Source organism: Lepisma saccharinum, chromosome 2 (genome assembly GCF_977018435.1).
Source record: "Lepisma saccharinum chromosome 2, izLepSacc3.1, whole genome shotgun sequence".
Lineage (NCBI taxonomy): Eukaryota > Metazoa > Arthropoda > Insecta > Zygentoma > Lepismatidae > Lepisma > Lepisma saccharinum.
The window spans coordinates 203,320,878-203,332,991 of NC_139230.1; the positions used below are offsets into that span (position 1 = coordinate 203,320,878).

A 12,114-nucleotide genomic window follows, 5' to 3' on the forward strand; every position below is an offset into this window, starting at 1 on the left:
AGTGTATATTGATACACTTGCAGATTGAATTGTGTCTTCTGCATATATGCTGTATAGAGAAAGAAACTGCCGGAGTACTAATTGAGGCGAGTGTACCTGAGGGCAACCCTGAAGGGATAAGGCTTCCGGAGCGTGATGCTGACCACACTACTTCAAAAATAGCCTCGATGGAGAATGTGTGCGCCCCTACCCCCACATTCCCTAAGTGTGACTTCATGGCACGGTGCTACAGTGAAAACTTTAATTTTTACCTTTTACCTCGGGGTATCCAACCCTTGAACTTGTGGAGGCCAGCCAGCTGTCCGTACGGTGCGAGATTTCCGCCTGCACGCTACGCCTCAATGCCAGTAAGCAACAGAGCAGCCGATTGCGTTGAGAGGTAAAAAATACTGCAGAAGTGGGCGCCTTCCGTGAAATTACCGCTCTCTTTCTTCCGTCATAATTACACTGCACGCACGAGACCGACGAAGACTGCCTAGCTTACTCTCTCTTATCTTATAACGCTACAGTACCGCTGCTCTCTCTGCAGTGTACACCTGCATACGAGATCGCTCTTTTACAAATACGACGGATTGACTACGCCTGTGGTGCTCCCGTCCCACGGATTTATAGACCACCCTGTATATAATGTGTCACCCCGATGGCGTGGTAGTAACGTTTTCGCCTTGCATTAAGAGGGACAAAGGTTCGATCCTCGGTGGAGGCACATTACACAGTGTTTCGGGTTCCACTTGAAACTGTAACCTAGTCCCGATTACTCAGTCTAGGTATAATGTAAGTTTAGAAGCATTTAGAAAACAAAAGCAAGCCATTAGGATTATAGCAGGAACAAAGTCTACAGAATCGTGCAAAACGTTGTATAAGAAATTCAAAATATTAACCCTCCCTTCACTGTACATATATAAAATGTCATTATATGCGAGAAAAAATATTGCGCTACGAAGTTCAATATAACATACATATAACACCCGAAATAAACATCTTTTAAAGCCATACTTCACCAGGTTAACATTAGTTCAAGAAGGACCCGAACAAATGGCAATTAAAATATTCAACCATTTACCAAATAATATTAAAGCAGAAAATATGACAAGATTCAAAAACAAATTTAAAAAACTTTTAGTTAATAAGGAATATTATAGCGTTAGTGAATATCTAGATTGTAAATTATAGAAATTTTGTAATTATATTTTTAGTTAATAGGAATATTATAGCGTTAGTGAATATGTAGATTGTAAATTATAGAAATTTTGTAATTATATTTTTTATCTGAGCTGTACTGAACCCTCCAAATAGCAATGTATATGGTTTATATGGAGTAATAAAATTCAAATTCGATTCAATAATTCTTACGCTTATAGTCCTTACAAAAACTGGGTCATCCGCAACGGCGTGGTCGTAACGTCGTCGCCTTGTAAACAAGGGGTCCCGGGTTCGATACACAGCGGAGAGAGACAGTGGTTCTGGTCTCACTTTAAACTGTAGGTTCAGTCCCGATCTGTGCATAAATTGGACTCAAAGCGTTACAAAAACTAGGTCTTGCTGACAATAACTTTTGAATGAAGATTGTGAACATCAAAATACAGCCTTTAAAAAAATCAACAGTCAGCTGATGCTTTTCCAACATAGTAGGAAAACTAACTACGGAATATCTTACCATGCAAATGTTGTTTATCACTTTGCTAGGAACATACTTCATTCGTGGTCCCTTTATGGTAAACCTTATAGAAATTTCCGTTCGCCTTTTTCAGAAAACTGGTACAAAGTAGACAATAGCCTTTAAAAAGCATCTCCGTTTCCTCAAGATCTCCTTACCTTTCAATAAGTCAAACGACAATTGTATGGGAAGATATTTTTGAAAAGGTTTTCTATGTAAATCAAGGATGCATTTGTCTTGCATGAAGTGGTCTTTGCTGTCTTCCTTGCAACGACCTTATTTTTTTGTGAATACTTGAATAAATCTGAAAACTCATTACTATTAAGCTTTGGAATTGATCCACTGCGTTAGCAACCAAGAAACAGCACGACCCATGGACATAGAATTTTATTAATATAAAGATAGACTTACCATAGCAACGTTCGTCGCAGAACATGATAGAATATGTTCAGCGTAGTCCGTGGTTGAAAAATTGTATTTTGTCTTCGCATGAGTAACAAGTTTCCTTGTCAAATAGATAATACTTCTCCTTGAATGGTGGCATTGTTCAAGTTCAGATGCAAGATTTTATTTTCCGATTTGCTTGAGTGGATTCGTTCTATTCGATCGGTCTAGTATTCTTAATAAAGAGGAACAAGGAAGTGTTTCCTCGAGCGAACCCAGATATTCCGATTTATTTCTTAAGCTCATTCGACATCAGGAAAAACTAATACAGAAATGTACGTACTTTCCGTTTGATATTTACGATTTTCAAGAAATCGCCTAATACAAACTTCGATTGTTAATGTCCGTAATAGTATTTCATCACATCTGAATTAATTGATGGTACTCGGATCTCACCGATGGCGTAGCGGTCATGTCCCTTGCTATTAAGGGCTAGCGGATTCGATCCCCAGTCCCCAGTGGAGGCAATTACACAGTGAATGGATGAATGAATGAATGAATTAGGTTCAACTTCACTTCGCGCTTCTGCCACTTTTTGGCTAATTGCAAGGATGACGGGACAATCACAAACGAAGATACACAGCACACAACATAAGCCTCACAGAGGATTATACTTGCTGTGACCCGACGCCAGAGCCTCGCTAGTCTGCAAAATGCAATCCAAGGTGTACTACGTGGAAGTGAGGTTGGTATTTAGGTGTTTGTAGAAAGGGGTTGCCCCTTACACCTCGCAGAGTGAACCAGATCCCACTTTATTGATTGATTGATTGATTTAGTTTATTTTACTTCGCGTTTTGTGCCTCTTGGCTAATTTGCGAAGATGGGGATGAGTGATGAAATGATGAAATTGATGAATGGACATTCACAAACAACCAAGCCCGACCGGGATTCGAACCCGGAACCCTCAGATCCAACTTTAAACGGTTCGCCCATCCCCCGTTAGCCTAAGTGCATATAGTGGATTTACAACAGGCTTTAACTTTCATTGATAATGGCGATCGTCAGAGTATGTCCCCAACGAATTCTAACGGAGAGGAAAATGACCAAAATTGTAATTATGACAATTCGAGAATGCAGTGCCTCCCCGAATTTAGTGGTGTCGTCGTCTTCTTCTTCGAAGGGTCCTGGGTTCTATACACGGTGGAAGCACATAGTGGTTCGGATCCCACTGTAGATCCAGTCCCGATTAGCCTGTGCAATAACGTGGACTAACAACTAAAGAAATAGAGATTTTGTGACTGATACAGAAACAAATGCTACTTTACTGTGTACGCTTCCTATGACTGTGTTTCGCAAGCAATACGGTTCATATACACCTTACTAGTGGAATAATGCCCTAATGGCGTAAATTCAATTCGTCTCATTTTGGGAGCATATGTATGATATATGCTGAAAGACTAGTAGTTGATCAATTTAGTCCAGTCGCAGTACCTATGCGCTCGCAAACCTTACATTTGCACAAAAAATGCGTCTCACAATTTGTTGTAGCGAAATTGGGCTTCTAAACTTTAGACGGCCTCCCGATACCGTATCCGATAACGATATTTCCTTGAAATCAAAGAGGTTTTTTAAAAAAATAAATTTGGTAGGGTGCAAGTGTGTTTCTAATGATGTGTAAAGGAAAATTTAGCACTGAAATGCTGTGAGGTTTGTGAAGTATTTTGGATGAGTGTTCTCAAAAACGTCTAGGAGGGTGTTTTTTTTGAGTGTGTGTGAATAATCACTGTATTTCAGTTCAGATTCCACCCCAAATTTTTTGAGGTATTGATTAGCCTGTACGTGCATGAAGTAGACTTTTTTATTTTTTTATATGAAACTTCGAAAAGATTCTTCGATGCCTTAGGCAACACCTTGTAGTGAGGTAGGAAACTACAGGGACAATAGACATGGGGAAAAGGGAGAGAGAGAGAGAGAGAGAAGAAGAAGAAAACAGAGGAAGAAGAGCGAGAAAGAATGAAGATAGAGAGAGAAAAAAAGAAGGCGGAGGACAGAGTAAATAAAATGATAAAGAGAAAAGGAGGAGGAAAAAGAGAGAGCGATAGAAAATGAGAGTATTTATGAATGAGATACAGATAATTTGATCTCTCTCTCTCTTTTCTTTGTTTCTCCTGCTTTCTTTTACTACCTCCCCACCCTCTCTCTCTCTCCATCGGCTATCTTCAGTTCTTTCTCTTTCTCTCTATCCCCTTCGATCTCTCTTTCTTCCCATCTTGTGAAGTATAGCATTATCTTGGAATCATACCAAAGTGATAATTCAGATGAATAACGACGATAAAAGTAAATTTTCCATCCATTAGTAAATCTGTTTCAAGACGTGGTTTATATTGAAGTAGAACGTTGTGAAAATTATTGTAATACTATGCATTCTTTGATTGGTTGATTTTTCTGTTTTTCTGTACATTTGACTAATAGCGACGATGAGAATTTTACTGGCTGAGAGTCCAGACGCCAGAGCCTCGTTAGTATGTTAATTACAGTCCAGGGTGTACTATGTCGAATAGAGGTTAAAGGTTAGAGATTTAAAGAGATATTTGGAATATTTGACTAAAATAAATTAATCTCTTAAAAGCCTATTTTGTTCTGAAGATGACAACACGCACTAAGTATAGTTCATTTCTACATGGCAGATGATCTACCATCTGCCAATTGTGTAACTATGGCCCCTGTTACCACAACTCCACGCCAACACCATAGTCTGTTGCAACTCAACGTCAACTTTCAGGAAATATGAGAAGCACTGAACCAAAAGTGGATTTAAACTGTCGAGTATATGTTCGATTTACAGAGTACGAGCACATCCTTGTTGAAATAAATTCCGAGTCCATGAGAACCGACCATCTGTTCGGAAGACGCATGATTCCCACACACATACTCATTTCTCTTATGGACACACAGATCTGACAAGCGATTTGATAAGGTGTGGGCACTTTTGTTTATCGCAACCCATTGGTTGTTGAATGCACGTAACAACATCCTGATAGGAGACTGATGTCAACCGTAATTGGAGCTCAAGGTAAGTATTTTATCTGGAAATTGATCCAGTAGAGTATATTTGAAATGAATTGTTGAGTTATATTACTTCAACATGAAAATCTCAATTAGACCAAAAGCAAAAGAAGCATGTACAGCAAAACAAAGCTCCTTATGGGTGGATATTATTTGCCTCACTAGTGTTATCCTTCACAAGCAGGGCAATGAAATATGGATTATACTCTATCTTGGGAATCTGTGGAGCAAGGCCGCGCATAAATATAGAGAAGGGGAGGAAGCGAGTGGGCGCAGTGAAGGTATACCCACTCCTGCAAACGAAAACGACTGGTAGCTGCAGTCGCTTTTCCCCCTCCACACAATCTAGTTCCCTCACACATGTTCATTGGTCGAGCCCTCTCGAGTCACTACTTGCGCAGAGACTTGGTTTCATACGCTTGCTCCAGAGATTACCGGGACAGAGTATAGATTTTTACGGCAGAAGGGCAATCAATGCTCTTTTCCACTTTAATACCCGAAATATCACTGGCACCTACAAATACTATAAATCATCATCCCCTTTGCTACATCCACAAATTTTACAGATATTTTTTTCGGAATTGCATCACACAAATCAAATATTAATGAAACCCCTCAGTTAACAAAAGGACAGAATATTAATATTATTTTATTAATATTTGCTATTGTTTCATGGTGAAAGTGTTTCCTGTTGTTATAGGCGACAAAAGTAAATTTTCTAAACTAAAAAACCTCATTCAAGATGTGTTTTATGTTGAAGGAGAACGTTGTCAACATTTTTAAAACACAATACATCATTTGATTGATTGGAAATTTGATGTATTTTACTTATCTTTCTGCCACTTTTGGCTAATATCAAAGATCAGGGTTATACTGGCTGAGAATCCAGACATCAGAGTATTGTTAGTTTGTAAATTTCAGTCCAGGGTATTCTTCGTGGAATACGTGGAAGAGAAGTTGACCTTTGTGTGTGTCAACCCCACGATGCATTCATGAAATAATTTATTTCTAAAGTTAATAATGATGGCATACAGTTTGAAATCTTGTTCGATCTCACCTGTTTAAAAATAAATTCATCCCAAATTATGAAATAAATTTCTCTATCGATATTCTTGCGATGTTGGTTCTTACTCTTCTATTCTCTGTGGTCTAAGCTATTCATTTTTAATTCAAAATCATTATTTTCCATTTTGTTAACATTAATGATTTGATAACATAATTCAATTTTTGTTATTTGGTTTGATTTAGATTTACCTACTTCGGTTATGTGATTTAATTAATGGTTTGGAATATAATTAAAATGGTCCAAGCCATTAAAAAATTCTCGACTCGAATACAAAAGTTTAGGATCGAGTCTAGAAAATGTAGTAGAAAAACAGATTTTTTAACCATGACCGATATAGAAATTTGATTGTAAGTTCAGGTCAGTAAAGCAAATCTCTTATTGCAATATTAAAGATAAAATGTTATCAATTGGTTTCAAAAGAGAATGAATGGATTGAATTTTACATTTACTTACGTTAAAATCTTGGATTGGATTGGAAAATAAATAGCTAGCAATTTCTGAGTAATTTATAGAACCTTGAGAACACATACACGCGGAATTATGTGCATTATTATATTTTTATTATTAAAATGTCTCAATCTGCATTTGTCTTATTTATTCTTCATGTAAAAATATCTCAAAATAATACATTTCTAAAATATTACCAATCCAATCACATCATGTGTTTGATATACCATAACACATAGCGATAGGATTGATTGATTTTTATGTTACGGGCACATCATCACATAGATTACTTTTGCCAATCACACAATACGGAGATAAGCCTGTTAACTGATACGAAACTGAAGACAGGGCCTTAACAAGAAAAGAAAATGTGTTAAAATCTTTCTAAATCAATTGCTAAAACTAATACTGTCCTAGACTACTGTCAACAACTAAAGCTATACTGTCTCTAAGGATAAAAATATCCATATCCTAGGTAAAAGCTTAGGCTGTAAAGGGGCACTCAGCACATATGAGTATAATAACAACACACAACCCTACAGAGGACAAATCTGGCCTTGTGTCCACACGCCAGAGCCTCTGTGGCCTGCAAGATTGCAGTTACCGGGGTGTACTATGGGGAGGTGAGGTTTTCTTTTGGGTGTCTTCTCAAGTAACCCCACATACTGATATTCTGAAGGCAAAATCTTACTGATAATATCTGGAAATATCCGATTTGCCAGTCGCACACAAGAGCTTATATGTAATTCCAAAATGTACCAAGAGAGAATTTTGTTGTAGAACACAACAAAATGATGTGGAATCAGTAGAATAAAGTAGAAGGGATCAATAAGTAATATGTCTATCAAGTTGCACGAAAACAGACTTGGCAGTGGTAACACGATCGCCTTGTAATCAAGGAGTCCCGGGTTCGATACGCGATTGAGACACAGTGGTTTGGAACCCACTTTAAACTGTAGGTACAGTTCCAAATTAGCCTATCTGTGCATTAGGTGGACGTAAAACGTCAGCTCAAAGAAACGAAACAGACTTAACAGTGAGATGATAGATCTAAGATATTAATTGACTTCATGCGGTGTTAGAGTGTCATAGTGTGATAATTATTTTCGTTTCAGCAGAATAATTTCTTTACATTGTAAACTCATGTATTTTATGTGTGTTACTTGTGTGCAGTTGTCAAAAGTGTGACTAGTTTTATTAATTTCACTGTGTATAAAGTTGAAGTTTGCTCAAATATTTATTATTTCAGGTGTTTACATACCAGTAATTCATCGAGAATCCGGTAATAAGTTAACTAGTTTTCTGTACGTTCTACTGTCACGGTACTCTATGTTTGCACATTTTAGTGTTATCAGCATTTATTTCACAAATCAACATTTTATTGTGCAATCAAATATTTATTTCGCTATTGTAAATCTCTAATGTACCCTCCAATTATCTAATTGATTGTTGTGTCAATGTTGTTGTTATCATTTTTATTATTATTGCTTAATGTAATCACTATTATAAATTTTATTTAGGAAAAGACACGCTATTTCTTCACAAATATGCGATGTTATATTGGTTTATTTTGTAACGTTTTACTCCGCTTTCTTGTGTCAAAAGCTATCATTCATAAAAAAAAATAGCAATGGCATTTGTTTTTTCCTGATGCTGTGTACAGAATTAAATCTCCTCATATCTAGTGTTGCTTTAAAATGTTGTTCATTCTCTTACATTTAATTACAAAGCAAATATAATAGCATTACATAATTTTTAACTCGTAGGTCCGGAGAGAATGGGTGTTAGGAAAAAACCCAAGAAAACCAAATTCACGGCCCTGCTCATACTGATAGTCCTATGGGTGTCCATGCAACCTCAGTAAGTACACATTAATTGTATTCAACATGGCACATAGCATTTTCTTACGCTTTTAGAAAGGCAGTTTGGCGGTAACATTGCACTTCGGCCTAAACCCACATTGGTTTAGGTAAGGATGCTCCACCACAAATCAAATTTTGACAAATTTTGGAGAAAGCATATGAATTTAATATAACAGCGCACAAATTGTACATTGACTTTAAACAAGCCTTTGATAGTATAGAATTATGCGATTATGAAAGAATTTGGAAATACCAGACAAATTAGTAAATCTAACTTAATGACTCTTACTAAGACACTTAATAAAGTTAAAATTCAAAATAAGCTATCAGACACGTTTCAAACAGTAACTGGAGTTAGACAATAGAATGAATCAACCAGTGCCTTGCTTATGCAGATGACATAGCTGTTTTGGAGAGAAGTCAAAGTTCTGTTGAGGAGGTTATGTTGGTAATTGACGAAGCAGCTAACAAAGTCGGATTAGTAGTGAACGTAATGAATTTAAGACGCCACTGTAAAAAGCTGCAGAAAAATAAATATAGTGAATACATGGGCGCTATCACAAACAACATCAAATCAAATCCCAAATGTTTTTGGTGACTCATCAACTCTAGAAGGCAAATTCCCGAATACCTTTCGAAGTAAAGCATGACTCAGAACACGCAGAGGGCCCTGACAGAGCTGATCTCTTTAACTCCTTTTTCTCTAAAAATATAGTGTCAAATACACCGGCTTCTTCTCTTCCTAATTTCACTCCAGTTTGCTGTCACTCTCTGACATCTCTCTCCACGTCTCCGGGAGAAGTTCTAAGCATCCTATCTTCGTTGCCTGAAAATCGCGCAAATGGTCCTGACGAAATCCCTACTATTTTCCTCAAAAACACTGCTTCTCTCTAGCTATTCCCTTCTCTATTTTATTAAACAGATGCTTCAATGAGGCAACATTCCCGGATTCATGGGAAAAGGCTAATGTGGTATCGTTGTATAAATCTGGCGACAAGTATGCTGTTGCTTCTTATAGACCCATTTCCCTGTTATCACCACTTTCTATCGCCTGTGAAAAAATAATAAAGGACCGACTTTACAAATTCACCTCTCCATACATAAATACAGCACAGCACGGCTTCTTACCAGGCAGCTCCTGCTTAACTAACTTGAGCATCGTATTATCTGACGCTATAAACTGTATATCTGAAAACTCTCAACTGGATGTAATATATATATATATATATATATATATATATATATATATATATATATATATATATATATATATCTTGATTTCTCCAAAGCCTTCGACTCAGGCCCGTAGCTAGGCAGGGGCCAGGGGGGCTGAGCCCCCCCCCCCCTGGCACTGCCGCCAGCCCCTTGACATTAGGTAAAACTATCTTGTATTCTAATTTGTTTGAGGTGAAGAGTGAAAATGTAGACAGAATATATTATTTATTTCACAACTTCATTCGTTCATCTTTTTTATTAGCAAAGTCTATGCAGCGGCAAATATTTAGAAGGTTCTCTAGACTTTAGAAAGTTATTTTATAGGGGTCTTCTTTATCTGTGCAATCCCTGCCCCTGTTGAAGCTTCTCGTTTGACAGAAATCTGCGACTTTGAAGATATCATCCACCTGCCTCAAATGTCAACAGATCCCAAGTTTTGGGAATGAAGGGGAGTTTTATTGCTTCGACTGGAGGTGGAATGTACGGTAGGCACTACGATTGAAGTGAATATTGTACATTTTAACATTTATGATATAAATATCTGTATCATGAAAAATAGTATGAAGTGTGTATTAAGGGAAGGTGTCAGTTACAGTCATTAACACTTCAAGAGATGTTTTAGAAGATATAGAAAAAAACTAGTATTTCTATGATATTTCTAAATTCTATAGCCTATTCTAAATTAACTTAATGACCCCGACACACATAATTTACCTTCATTTAATGCTATTAAACCTTTGGAAAATGGACTTTGTTTACAAAGCCCCCCTGATAACCCGTGAGCCCCCCCCCCCCTGGAGATCAGTTCTAGCTACGGGCCTGCTTCGACTCTATAAACCACAACTACATAAATTATCTCATACTTTTAATATTCATGGGAAATTTCTCCCTCTGCTCAAACGCTACCTCCGAAACAGACAACAAAAGCTTGTACTTTCCGGAACCTCTTCTTCATATCGAGGTGTATCTTCTGGTGTTCCCCAAGGCAGTGTTCTTGGACCTCTTCTCTTCATCCTCTGCCTTGATGATCTTCCAGAATATCTTTCTGACTCTTGTAAAAACCTTCTTTTGTTCGCCGATGATTGCAAAATATACAGTAAAATATCAAATTTAAATGACATGGTACTTTTGCAAAAGAACTTAAGATTCCCTAATAAAGTGGTGTGAAATATGGAACCTGAAACTTAATCCTCAGAAATGTACCACCATGACCTTCTCCTTAAAGAAAAACACATTTAATACGCAATATTTCATAGAAAATAATTGCGTTCAAAGGGTTGCCGCACAGAAGGACTTAGGCGTCATATTTGATGAGAAACTCTCCTTTTCTGACCACCTCTCTGCAGTCACTAAGGGTTCCATGCGTATGCTGGGTCTCCTCTATCGTTTTACTGAAATGAACAACCTGTCTGTTCTCGGCACTTTTTACAAATCTTTCGTTTCACCTAAACTGGAATACTGTTCTCCGATCTGGTCTATGGCATGTTCCAAAAATTAGATAGACTAAATTCTGTTCTAAATTTCTTCCTGGCCATTGTTCGCTACCGAATTCTATCCACAAAACATTTACAAAAGTCCATAATGCTAAATATCCATACCCCTTATGATAGACACATACTTGCAGATTATATTTTCCTCCATAAAATAACCAATGGGAACATAAGAAGTGGTCGCCTTCTTCAAGAAATTCACTTTCGAGTACCGTCCCGCAACACTAGGAGCACTCAGCTTTTCACATATCAGAAACCCAGATAAAGCCTAATACAGCGTTCTCTCTCCCACAGACTACCCGGCCAATACAACACACTACCAAACCAAGTTTATTTTTTTGAAAACCAGTCACGTTTTAAAAGCTACTGTGTAACAACATGTAATACACTTTATCTCATATGTATGTATGCACAAACGTGAAGTATGAAGGAAAAAAATTATGTATTTTAGTTTATGTTATTATTATTTATTGTTACTTCCATTGTTATTTTTTGTTATTTCCATTGTTATTACATTCCAATGTAAAATGGCCAAAGCTGTATTTGGAATTCTCTGGTAAATAAATAAATAAATAAATACATGAGACTGACAAGTAACCCTAGTCGGGTCAGATAAGTAAAGATTGGTGACCAAAATTATGAACAGGTGGAAACCTTCAAGTATCTGGGATCATTAATGACTCAACAAAATAATGTAGAACTTGATATGAAAGAAAAAATTCAACAGGCAACAAATGTCTTCATGCCTTTGTGGATATATTTCGGAATAGACGATTATCGAGGGCTTTAAAACTCAGAGTATACAAGACAATGATCCGACCAACAATACTATATGGAAGTGAAACCTGGGCACTCACGGAGAAAGTGATAACTTGGGAAAGGAAAATATAAGGACCTAAAATATGATGGTGAAGGATGGAGAATACT

General features: G+C 37.1%; 1 protein-coding gene across 1 annotated transcript in view; it reads left to right on the forward strand.

Moving 5' to 3' along the window:
- The first annotated feature begins 8,397 nt into the window (after positions 1–8,397).
- The window catches only part of LOC145983831 (glycine receptor subunit alpha-2-like), a 68,093-nt gene continuing 64,376 nt past the window's right edge, over positions 8,398–12,114 (forward strand). The window contains exon 1 of the mRNA XM_083116876.1: positions 8,398–8,480. Coding sequence (XP_082973002.1) covers positions 8,398–8,480 — 83 coding nt within the window. The remainder of the gene's footprint in view (positions 8,481–12,114) is intronic.